The sequence below is a fragment of the Condylura cristata genome, unplaced genomic scaffold (genome assembly GCF_000260355.1).
Source record: "Condylura cristata isolate star-nosed mole 26May11 unplaced genomic scaffold, ConCri1.0 scaffold00027, whole genome shotgun sequence".
Taxonomy (NCBI): Eukaryota; Metazoa; Chordata; class Mammalia; order Eulipotyphla; family Talpidae; genus Condylura; species Condylura cristata.
In genome coordinates, this window is record NW_004567128.1 from 11419000 (window position 1) to 11431412 (window position 12413).

The following is a 12413-nucleotide window of genomic DNA, read 5'->3' on the forward strand; positions in this document are numbered from 1 at the left end:
CTGTCTCTCTCAGTCTCCCTCCCCGCCTCTTCTCTCTTTCCCCTCTCGCTTTCCCTCTTCCCTCTTTCCCTCTTTCCCCTCTCCCTTTCACTCGTCTTTCCTTCTCTTTCTCGCCCTTTCTTTGCTCTCTCCCTTCTCCGCCTTCCCCTCCCCGTGTCTGTAACGCGCGCCCACCCTCCTCCTCCTCCTTCCTTCCCTTTTCTCTCCCCTCGCTCTCTTTCGCACTCCTTCTGCCCTTCCCGTGTCCGTGCAAGGTACAAGGCAGAATCTGAAAACCTTCAACAACTTGAAAGAAAAATCATCACCACCCCGAAACTTTGGGCACGACCCCTGCCAGCTGCTCTGCCTTGCGGTCCAGGCAGTTGGAGGGGCGCTGCCCTGTGGGAGACCCCTGCGGGCGGTAGCGGGGCCCCTTGGCCCCCAGCGTCAACCGCGCCCAACAGCCCGCAGTTCGACGGGGCGGAGGCTCCTTGCACAGAAAGGCAAAGAAAAATCGTCCGGGCGAAATGGGTCTGGAAAGGCCTGGGTAGGGGAGTGAGTGTGTGCGTGTTGGGTGTGGGGGGTGGTCACAGGCACAGGCCGCTCCTTCCCTTCGAGGAAGTGGCTGGCACAGGTGCCAATGCAGTCTAAAAAAAAGAAAAGGAAAAAGTCAGTTTCAAACAGCCCCTTCTCTGCCTTCTCTGCTGTCCGTGCTCAGCTAAGTGGTGGGGTGGCTGGACCGCTGATTTTCGAATTTTGAAAGAATTCAACAATTCTTTCACTGTGACACCTCTGCAGCCAGCTCAAGGCGAAACTTGGGCGTAATAGGTTCGGGGCAAAATGACAGTTTTTCTGGAATTTATAATTTTAGAAAAAAGAAAACCTTTAACATTTCAACTCTATTTTTAAAAATAACGCAGCAGAGGAAAAAATAGCACTCAGCAGCCGCAGATTTCATACATTTCAGATACAATAAGGAGCATTTGGGGAATTCCAGGGAGATGTTGTCTGCAAAGCTTGGGTTTTAAATGTCACCTGTAATCTACAATTTTTTTTTTAAAAAAAGGCAAAACACCGCGTGCAAAGAAATTTTCCAAAGAGGAAAGGCCAAGGCTCACCCTGCTGGAAACCCCCATGCACCAGCTTTTAGGGTTCTGGTCAAGTTGCTATTCCAGGGTACCACCGACCCCTGCTGTTTCTGACTTGTCCCCCTCTTTAGAGCACACCCAAGGCCACCAAAGGGGGACGTTTAAATAACCTGTAGACCAACACTGAGAACCTACGGCCCGAAGCGAAGCCTGGCTCTGCCTTTTTCTGGAAGCAGAGAAAGAGACAGCCTCTGGCGACAGGTTTACCGCTCTTTGATGTTCCAGGCCGCAGAGTTGTTCCCTCTCCTTCCTCCATCGCCAGCTTGACAACCCCAGGCCCCTGGCCCTGAACATCAAACATCCAAACCAGGACCCGATGCCTTTTGCAGGTGCCTGGCGGGCGCGCCCTTACCTTGCACAGCCTTTTCCTGGTCGGCGCGGCTGGCCAGCGGGGCGGGCAAGCTCTGCGCAGCTCCCAGCAGCCGCATTTTGCACGGGCTCCTCCGGCCCAGGATGCTGTCGATGCAGTAGGAGGAGAGCAAAGTTGGAGATTTACTTTTACACTCGGGCCTCTCGGAGCAGCCCTCCTCCTGGTACTGATTGCTCATGGCTGGGGTTTTTTTTCCCTGGGTGCAGAGCGGGCCGCTGGCTGCCTCTCCTGGCGGGTGGGATGGATGGGGGTGTGTTGGGGGTGTGGTTGGAATGGCTGGTTCTAATGGGTAGTATTGCGGTCTCTATGCCTCTCTGCCTCTCCCGGACGCTGGCTGCCGGCTCCCGCCCTGCCGCGGCCTGAGCTCGCCCTCTCGGCGCTCAGGACAAGCGGTAACAAGTGTAGTGAGCGGCGGGCGGGGAGCTCTGGAGTCTCTCTCCTCCACGTGCTGAGAGGCGCCCTGTGATTGGCTCTCGCCAGAGGCCGGGCTGCGCTGGCTGCGGGCTCGGCGCAAAGCCCGGACTGGATTGCGGAAAGGTCGGCGGAGGTGGGGGCCAGCCGCACTCGCCAGAGCCAATTTTTCTTTTCCTTTTTTGCTTTGAACTAAGTTCTCCACCCTCTTCTCGCCGCACCCCGTTTAACCCTTTCGGGTGGGCCCGACTCTGACTCGGTGGGACGCCGGGCTGGTGGACGCCACTTGGGCGGTGCGCGCCCCTTCCACCCACGGGAGCGCCTCGCTCCCTGCAGGCCAGGCCTCGGTGCTGGTTCCGACGCTCTGGGCACTTGTCAAAACCGGCCTCTGGGCTCTCCCGACAGCGCCTTGACCTCAGTGGTCCCCCACCGCCGCGCTCTTTAGGCCGGACGGATCTCCGCGGTGCCAGGGTGCCGGCCTCCAGCAAACCGCCGCCGCGCGGGCGTTGTTTCCCTCGGGGCCGAGTGCCTTGCGCGCTTCGTCCTCTCCCCGAGCCAGGCTGTTGCTCTCCGGTTAGGAGCGCCCACGAGTCTCTCCATCTCCGACTTGAACTCTGGGGAAAGTCCCCTCAGTGACAAAGCTCTGCCAAAGGCGCAGCCTTTCATTGAACACCTGCAGAGTGGAAGGGACGGGCCAGAGTCCGCCGGGAGCAGGGGAGCTGGGCACCGGTCTGGGCGTCTCTTCTCCCTGACCAGGTTCCCTCTTCTCCCCACAACTTCATCTCAGTTAGGCCATCACCTCAGAGCTGGGAACCCTCAAATCGCGCCCCGGGAGAGGACCCTGAAGTTGGAGGAGGGGTGGGGGTGGCGGAGTGGGGGAGAGGAACCTGCGCGCCAGGTGAGACGACCCAAGTTCAACTTCAACCCCAACTTCCAACCACAAAAAGCGTCCCAATTTCTGAATTCTCACGACCTGGCTGCCTTTAGCAAAGCGGGAGCGCGAGCTGGGGGGAGAGTGCATTTCTTCCTAAATTGCTTCCCGCCCCGTCCAGTGCTGAGATCAGAGACCCCATGGAATGGAGGCTGGGCCGGGCGCCCACGAGAGGCTGGCGCCCACCCCCTCCTCGCTTGGTGCAGGGCCCAAGGGACAGCCAGGGGCCCGGACGCTGGCGGGTAGGGGCCTGGGCGATGAGTGGGCGAGGGGTCGGGAGGGGGAATCCACGCCGGGTTTTCCTGTCTCAAACCCTTCAATTTGTCAAAGAGAAAAGCGTTTTACAAAGGATTATACTTGAATCACTTACAGTCAGTATTTAAAAATACAAGGGTGCATAACTGGGATATTTTTCCAGCCATAAACATCTGCATAATCTCTTGGATGCTGGTGGGTGGGTGGCATGACAGATCGGGCTGGATTGGCAGGAACATTTAAGGCACAACTTGAGGGGGTTGAAGTTTGGAAATGGGCACATTAATATGGTTAATACTAATGCTGATACTACTACAAGTAAAGGCAAGAGGAAGGGCAAAAGGCTGTCTCCCGCTCTGTCTCTCCCCTCTGTGGCTCTCTCCTTATCTGTGTCTGGTCTTTACTTTGCTTCTCACCCGTTATTGCTGTACTTGGATGAAGGAGGTGAGGGCAGACTCTTTTGTAAGCCCTCTCTGCTGTTCCAAAGCACCTGGGATCTTTTCCTTGTCTTTCCCACATTCTCCTTTGCCATTCTCACCAAGAGTTCGGTGCTTTTTATTGTCCCGTTCAGCTTCAAACTAATGTTCTGAGCGCTTTTTCCCTGTCCCCTTCCCTGTCTGGTCCGGAGAGCCCACTCCCCGCGTGCGGGTCTCCACGCAGCAAAAGACGTAAAGACGTGCGGGTCTCCTCCGGCTCTCCAGCCACGGATCCTCGCCCGCGTCCCTCCGGCTGGTTGCTGGGAGAGACACAGGCATTTTTCCCTCCCGGGAGGGCCCCGCGTCGGAAATCCACAAGACCCGGCTGCCTGGTGGCTCCGTGATTTCAAAGTCGGCTCCGCACACGCAGAGAGTGGGCTGAAAACGAGTCCAAAAAAGATCGTGTTAAACAAAAAGAATCGCAAATGCACAAATCATTTCTGAGAGCCTAACGGGGTTTCAACTCTCTCGGAGAAGATTTCTTTGCCTCCGGCCCCCTCCTCCCCCTTCTGCAGCTGTTCTCCTTTTTAAAAAAGAAGTCGGACTTTCTGCTGGGGTGTATTCTAATTTTAATCATCCACTGTAAAAGGGGATGTTAACATAGAATTTCTGATTCTGACTTAATGACCCCTGGAATTAAAGCTAATTCTATTAATGGAATATAAAGTGTTTCTTTGGAAAACCTGGATGAAAACACTAGCTCTGTTTGTTATTTTATCTTGTTTATTCTTGGTATTTCTAATCCATCTTCCCAAGTACACCGGCCATTGGGAAGGGAGGTCCATTCACTTTGGGAAGCTGAGCCTGGCCCTGCTCACTTTACACCCAGCAGCCCTGAAATGGTCTTTGTCACCATTCAGTACCCAACTTCAAAATCAACCGTTGACTTGCTATTCCCAAAAGACTAAAGTAAGAAAAGAGAACTTGTCTGACCTACCCATGGAGAGACAGACTCTTCTGGCATCGCCATAGTACCTACTTAGAATATGGGTTTAAGATACATGTGTTACCCTACATGTTATTTTAGAAAACAAAACGATATCTCTGGCATCTAGGAAGAATTTGATTTGTTGAGTAGGCTTTTAAGAATTAGGACAATGTGTGAAAGAACTTTTAGTTTAGCCAACTTAATATTTACCCTGTGTGCAAAATGACATTTCACTCTCATTCACCTTACTTTCTTCACTTTCTTTTTCCCACCAATCAAAAGTCATTTCATCTTAGTGATAATACTATTCTGGATTATACTTTGCTGTTCACAACTCCTGGCTCCTCTAATCTTTGAGGTCTGCAACTGTTGGTTTTCTTTTCCTGGGGACCCAGAAAACAACAGTTTGCAGTTCATCTGTTTCCCAATCAATCACTAAAATAAAAATGACAATTATGGTCGGGAGTGGGGGTCAGAAGTGTTTAAAACTGTTGCTTTTAGTAAAAAATGAGGCTTGTCCCCAGGGCTGGAAATAATAATTACCTAGAAGAGGCGAATGGAAGAAACCCCTTTCTTTTCTGTGGTGAGAGCTAATTCTACATTGTAGCTTCAAAATTATATTTGCAAGAAATGTGGGATAAGGGGGTGGCAGTTAGATGTCATTATCCAGGGGGGAAAATGTTTGGAGGAGAGTTAACCTTGCACACTTTTCATTTGAGATGTTTTAATTTATTGTGCAATATACACACAGATAAATAAAGCTGTAATGGGCTTCCAGTCGCACCGGACCACTCAGGTCCCCTTAAATTATGGTCAACCTCTTCAAAACATATATTTAAACAATAGAAATAAACTTCATTGGAGTCTGGCGACCAATTTGGAAGCCATTGGAAAGGAAGACAATAAGTCCTGATTACACGCGAGGATTCTCTGTGATGTGATATCCCCTTTGCCAAGTCATTTTGCTGTTTTATTTATTTAATTTCTTTTTTTTTAACAAACTTTCATTCATTTATGGTCTTCCGCAACCTGCTAATTTAACACTGGAGCGCGTTATTGCAGTGTTAGGAGGAGAGAAAGAGGGAGAGAAAACAACAATACTGCAATGATCCAAATGATACAGTAGAATTATAGCAATTATAGTTCTACTTGTGGAAGAAAACCTTGCTGAGATCAGGCAAACAAACTGAAGCCTTGTGAGGATAACAAGCGTCGGGATTGACAGCCGGTGCTGGGAAGAGCCGGAGGGCACAAACAGAAATATTTGCCTCCCCCCCCCCCAAACTCCAACCAGTCAAGGTTAACCTCCTCAAATGCAGCTCTCAGTCTCATCCACTTCAGGGTGTGCATTTTATGCACAAATCGAGGTCTCTCCTCCTGGAAGTCTGGTAATGGGAGGAAATGTAGCCTAATCCGCTTGCCTAGCACTTGTCCCTTGCCTTCTCTGCCCCCTGCCTGCCCTTCGCTCCCCACCCCTGCCTCAGTTCTCCCTGCCGGCTGCGGGCATCTGGTTATGGACCGTGTGTGTCTCTTGAAGTGTTTGCAAAGGAGCAGTCCTGGAAAGGTCCAAAGGGACTGATAACTTGCACTTCCGGGGAAGACTCCTTCCCTCTTCGCCCAGTCCTTCGCCTGAGCCGTGGGTTCCGCCGTCAGGGCTCGGCTGGGAGAGGCTTATTGGGAATCGGCCTTTGGGAAGCGTCCCGAGGACCACGGCCGGCCGAGCCCTCAAGGTATGGTATGGACGTGTGGGTGTGATTCCTGTGTTAGGACGTCTCCCCTCATTTGCAAACTTCAGCATTTAAGGTTTCCCCTTCAGTAAGCAGGAAGGGGGGTGGAGGAGCGAGACTTGGAGAGAAAACAGATTCCCACTGCCCCCAGCCCCCACAGCCATGCAGGCGGCCAGGCACGAAGTTTCCAAGCTTTGCTCTGAGCACAAAGCCGGACGAGATGGTCGCAGCCTCACCTCTGCCCTCGGAAGGCGGGCTGTGTGTGGGGGGCCCTCCTTCTCGGGCGAGCGAGAAGACAGTGGTTGGCCTCTCACACTGGGTCCCCGTGGGGAGCCCCCCAACCTCCCAACTCCCCTCCGCACCTGTCCCCCAGGTTTCCACACCCAGGAGAGAAACTTCTCGGCGCCCTGTAATAATCATCACCATCTGGTTTCTCCTTCCCACGTCGGGCGGCGGGGCCCCCCGGGGCGTCCAGGCTCGCGCTGTCCCGGGTGCCGCCGTTACTCTGTAGCTGCTGCTGCTCACCGAGACCCCAGACGTGCTTTGGGGTGAGGGCACGGGCTGGAGCTCGGGTCAGGAGCCGCGAGGGACCCCGGGCCCAAGCGAATCCAGAGGCCCGGCGACCCCGGCTGTCCGCGTGCTCGCAGCGGAGCCCAGCCTCTGGCTGGGCTCGGTGCCACGGCCAGAGCGCGCCCCCTAGCGGGGACTCGGGGTGGGCCGGGCCCTCCCGCCGCAGCCTCTGGGGACTGAAGTTGGCAGATCCGAGGGATCCGGCAGGAATGAATGGGGGAAGAAAACAAAAGCCTTGGAAACATTTCCAAGTGTGCAATAAAAGACCCATCTGTACCTTTCTTCTCCAGCGCGTTCGTGGTTAACGTCCCCCCATGCGCGCGCGAGAGGGGAGATAATTGCTGGGTGGATTCTTGCTGGCGAACCTCAGGAAACACTGGCCCAAGAAGTGGAATAATTGGGGGTGGGGCGAAGGCGAGCGTGCAGAGGCTGCAACACCAGCCGGAGAACGGAATCCGCTGTCTTTCGGTGTTTTCTTTGCGATCTGGCTTCCTGCCCTCTCAGATTCTTCAGTTCGTAGTGAGGGTTGTCTGAAGGTAGCTATTCTGCTATTTCTTTTAATTGAATTCAGGGTCCACGGTACCTCTACATTCTGGCTTTCGACTCCTCCACATTACCCACCTTTGGACTTGATGATCCCCACTCTCCCTCTCTGTACTTTCTCCTTTTCTGACTCTAGGGTCCCCCCTCTCTGACTTGATGGCTGCCTACTTTCTGACCCTTTGGGCCATCTGTCCTTGGCCCTACTCCGCCTGCCCCAGGCCACTCTCCGCAACACACATCCTAACTGCCGCCTGGGCTGGCCAGGAAAGGAGGAAAGAGAAATGCAGGTTCTTGTCCCCCCCCCCTTGACTTGTTCAATCTGGAAATGAGTTTTTTCGAAGCTCTTAGAACCTCTGGTGAGAAGTTATTGATGAGGCCTTTACAAAGATGAAAAATCCCCAGTTCACATCAGTCCATGACTTGTGATTTCTTTGGCACGGGGTGTGTGGATCCTAACTCATCCACCAGAAAAACACAAAAGCTGCTTCTCAAGAGCCTGAGCGTCTGCTATCTCTTGTCCTTAGCCCTGCTGGACACTAAAGTCCCACTGAGGCCACCAAAACATGGGCTCAGTAGGCCTAGCGAGGAAGCACCTCCAAGTAGGAGTGATAATAGCTCTTTCCAGTCTCTTGTTGTGCGATGTGTCTCGCTAATTGGGAAGTTCAACACGAGGCTTTCCCTGCCCATAAAAGGCTGGTATTTGGGGGGGGGGGAGCAGATGGAAGGGGTCCTGTGGGAAGGGAGGCGTGGGTGTCCCCGTGTTTAATTAAGAGTTGCATTGTGTTGAAGGGAGGAGGGAAGATGCGGGGCTGAACAGCGCTCTGTTCCCTTCATCACAAAATAACCTGCAAGTAAAAAAAAGCCCGCGACTACGACAGAGCCGGCTTTGGAATAGATGCCATTAGAACCACAGTGCCGCTGGAATGAAGATATCTAATTTCCTGCCGCACATCACTTACCCGATCAGAAAACACAAATAGCTGAACACAAGGGGAAAAAATAGAGGAGGAGGACGAGGACGAGGAAGAAAGGCCTCGGAATAAAAATAACTGCGCGAAGGGGCTGACATTCCCAGCGCTGACTGGCGTCTCTGCCAAATCTGGGGCAGTCCGATCCTCCCCGCCACGGCCCCCCTTCCACACCCCCCCCCCACACTCCGGCCCACCCGGAATCTGTTTTGAAGCCACTCAGCATTTGGGGGAGAAGGGGACGGCCCCCAATTTGAAAGGAGGCCGAAGGTGGTGGAGAGTTGGGATCCTCACGGTCTAGGGAACTCTTGGGGTGGCTGAAGCCGGACCCCAGCCACGATCTGGCCCCCCTGGGCCTAACCTAGCGGCGGGCGCGGGAGCCACAGCGCAGCGCTGCCCCTCTGCTCCGGAGGCCTCGGTTTCCCAGTCGGGAAGGAGTTGCCCTGGAGCAGGGTGGGGGCGCTCCTGGCGGTCTCCTGGACGCCCCACCACGGGTCGACTCTAGTTCTCCGGGGCCTGGGAATCGAGCGGAGGACGCCTCCCAGGTGACCCTTCTCTCATCGGGCGCCCAGGGGTCTGGACCCGGCCCGAAGCGCCCGCGAGAGGGCGCCGTCAGGGAGGAGAGCCCCGGGACCCGTGCACCCTCGGACAACGACAGCCTCTCGAAACGGACCTTGGTGGGGGCGCGGGCGGGGAGTCCCGTCAGAACAGGTGGGAGGAGGCGAACAAATCAATCTGCTTAGATGAAAATGCACCGAAAGTGAATCATAGAAGTTTTTCTTGAGGGAGTCCTAGAACCTCTCCCCAAGTTTTTTTTTGGGGGGGGGGGGCGGAGGAGGTCGTGGGAAATCGCAGGTTGCTCATCGTCACCCAATCGTAGGTTGCCTGCCTCTCGACCTCACCTGCTTTCCCGGCGCTTCAGAGTTTGCTGGTGTCTGCACAGCTCCTGGCACCGGGAGCAGCTTTGTCAAGCTTTTCTGAACCCAGAATTGCGTTTTGACTGCGGGAGTGTAGAGGGTATTTTATTGGAGGGGGGTGGCAATCTATTTTTATTCTCATGGGGGTAGGCGCTTACTGTTCACCCCCCCTTCACCCTCTTTTCGTCCAGGCCTCTCATTCCTCTGTGCCCCCTCCCTCACCCCCAGTGCCGCTGAGACCATTTTAGGGTCTAGTACTCTTCCGGTTGAAGACTTGCACGGGACCATAAAGAAATCAAAACCGATGTGTTGTTCTCGGACAATCCAAAAAGGCTGAAAAGAAAGGAGACTGAAATCCACAGTTCAAGTGAAATTTAGACCTAGCCAGCAGTGATTTTTACTTGTTTCTTTTCGTGGATAATAGAGAGTTGGAATTATCTGTACGTCCTCCCTAATTTATAGCTCCAAGACTATAATCTAACAGGTGTAAAATGTCCCTTTTCTGGAGAAGGAAGAGGCCTCCAATACTGTCTTCCAAATAGTACACAAGGAAAATGCAATTGTTGGCTACCCTCCACTGCAGAATTAATTCTCCGCCCTCCCTTTCTAGGGCAGGGCTGGCTTTGGGGACAAGGTGGTGGCATGTACTCCACTGGCTTCTACACAAAGATGGTTGGTTTGAATTCAGGGGCCGCAGGCAAAAATATTCAGAGAGGGGTTTTTACTCTGTCACTGCAAAAGGGACTGATCACCACACAATAACAACAAAACCTGCCCTGTCTTCTACCCATTTCCTTACTCTCCAAAAATATGGCCCACTGAGGTATTGGGCATGACAGGAAGGGACCGGAGGGGGTGGTGAGGGGGGGGAACCAGTTGTTCCAAGCCAGGCCTCACCTGCTTTGGGTATGTGTTTGTTTTTCCTCTCAGATATGGCCTTGTTTATGGGTGCCCTCTCTGTTTCTTTGTGCATTGCCTAAGCAGGCACCTCTTCCACAACTTCTCTCCACCTTCCAAGCTTCCCAGCCAGCAGATTGATCTGCTCCCATTCCATAGGACGCAAAAGTGCCTCACCCAGAAAGGGAGGAAACTGGCCCAGAAATGCAGCCCACAGATCGCAGCCTGGACCAACTCTTCCCTGCTTCTCCTCACCCTCCTCCTTTCTTCTTCAGCTTTTGGGTTGAAGCATTTTGATGTTATTTATATAAAGGAAACGACACTAGAGTAACCTTTTTATTGCATTACACTAAAGGGAGATTGAACTATAACTTTGAAAATTGTGACATTCCAATGAGAGCTATATTAAATTGCTTAAAAACATTTTGAAGGCATCATTGGTATTGTCTGGAGTGGTAAGTGAAACAAAGGATTTCACAGCATGTCGGGTTTAATACTAAATATGCTCATATTTGAGACGTTCAGCTATTAAATAGAATAGAAGAGAAAGGGAGATAATAAGCGAGCGGGGTGGCATAGAGAAGACAGAAGACACCCTAGAGAAGACAATCCTGAGAGTAAGAGCTGGGACCTACTGAGCATGCGCTGTGTGCCCGACCTTGTCCTGAGTGCTCTTCACGGGGCTGACTGATCCTCCCGGCAGCCCTCGGAGCATCCTTTCACCATCATCTCTCTTTTCCAGATGAGGAAACTGAGGTGCAGAAAGAGGGAATCAACAGTCCCCATTTTCCTGGTATTTGCCTGGTTATCACACGGAAAACGTGTGTCCCAGCAAATCCCGCAGACCCCAGCAAACTGGGCGATTCGTCTCCCAGGGCTTTGGGAGGGCACTTTGCCCAAGCTCTCAGTGCTGGAGCCCGAATGTGAAGCAGGCAGTCTGACCTGGTAGCCCGTTATCTCTGTCTATTTAACCCATTTTGCAGCTAAATAAGTTGAGAGTCAGAGAGAGAAGCTCTGATGTGTCCAGTCACACAGCTTGCTAGTGGAAGGAGGAAGCCTCCACTTTGGGCCATGTGAATCATGGTCCTTTCTACACTCGGCTACCTCCTGTAAAGAACTTTCACAAAAAGAAGGTAATTTTAAAAAATCATCAAGATGGAAAGGAGAGAAAAACATGTCATCGGGGCCCTCCCTGGTGGCGCAACATAGCACAACACTATGAAGCTCTTCACAGACACAGCAGCTTGAGTTCGATCCTGGCCAGGGAGGTGACCCACATGGCCTGTCAGACCTCTCTTGACCAGCCCGCTGCTCCCCTCAGCAGTGTACTTCGTCAGTCGGCCTGTTCTGCTCTCCAATCTGTCTTTCATGAAGCCTCTCACTGCCCCTACACCTCTGGCCTGTACCCCAGTTCTTTATGCATAAATAAATAAATATTTATTTAAAAAGAAAAAAGTGTGGTGTCATCCTCCAACAAGTAGCGCCCTGCCTGGTGGTCGTGGAACAAATGGCAAAACACAGTCTGTAAAGAAAGTTACCACACAGTCTATAAAGAAAGACAAATTTAAAAATTGCACGCTGAGGTAATGACTGTATAGAGCATGAGGCCTTCAGGCAGGGAACATTTGAACCCTTCAAAGTACTGTGTGTTCTGATCCCAGAATCACTTTATCGGGGGGATCAGTTTGTCATGGCACACCCTCCCAAAAGCTGGCAGGCCCCTGCAGTGGTCAGTGTTCCTATACAGCTTCTCCTGGGTCCTGTGGGCCAAACTTTGAGAACTGATTCTATTCTGCTCACGAAGCTGGTGAGCAGCTTGGGAAACTGGGTATTGGCCAGGAAAGAGCGCGCTCTGTCTTGGAACACAGTTCATTGTAAAATGCAGCTTGACATCAATAAAAATAATCACTATTTGATGTATTTCTTATAATTATAGGTCATCACTGGGCGAGGCTTCACAGTTTGTAAAGTTGTGATTTGGCCTCCGTCATGCTGAGGCGGGAGCCAGCCAGGCCCCGGCGCCTCGCACAGTCCTGGCCGGCATCCTGGATGCCATAAGCTTTTGCACAACTTCAGGGAAGAAAACATTTTGGAAATGACGAGAAAACTGTGAGGGAGTTGCAACCGTAAACAACAAATGTGCTAAAGAGTGGAGACTTATGCAGAGCTAAAAGAGGGCAGATGGAGCGAGTTCTCAGTTTTTTCAATGTGAAGAAAACACAGGGCTGACTCCATTCTGCTTCTGCAGCTCACGTGCGCCATGCGGGTGGCGGCTGTTGTGGCTAACTAAGGC

At 52.6% G+C, this 12413-nt stretch overlaps 1 protein-coding gene across 1 annotated transcript in view; it reads right to left on the reverse strand.

Moving 5' to 3' along the window:
* Positions 1-1675, reverse strand: part of ARX (aristaless related homeobox) — a 10812-nt gene extending 9137 nt beyond the window's left edge. The window contains exons 1-3 of the mRNA XM_004690089.1: positions 1480-1675; positions 571-626; positions 317-469 (exon numbers count right to left, since the gene is read on the reverse strand). Of these exons, the coding sequence (XP_004690146.1) occupies positions 317-469; positions 571-626; positions 1480-1675 (405 nt within the window). The remainder of the gene's footprint in view (positions 1-316; positions 470-570; positions 627-1479) is intronic.
* Between the last annotated feature and the right edge of the window lie 10738 nt (positions 1676-12413).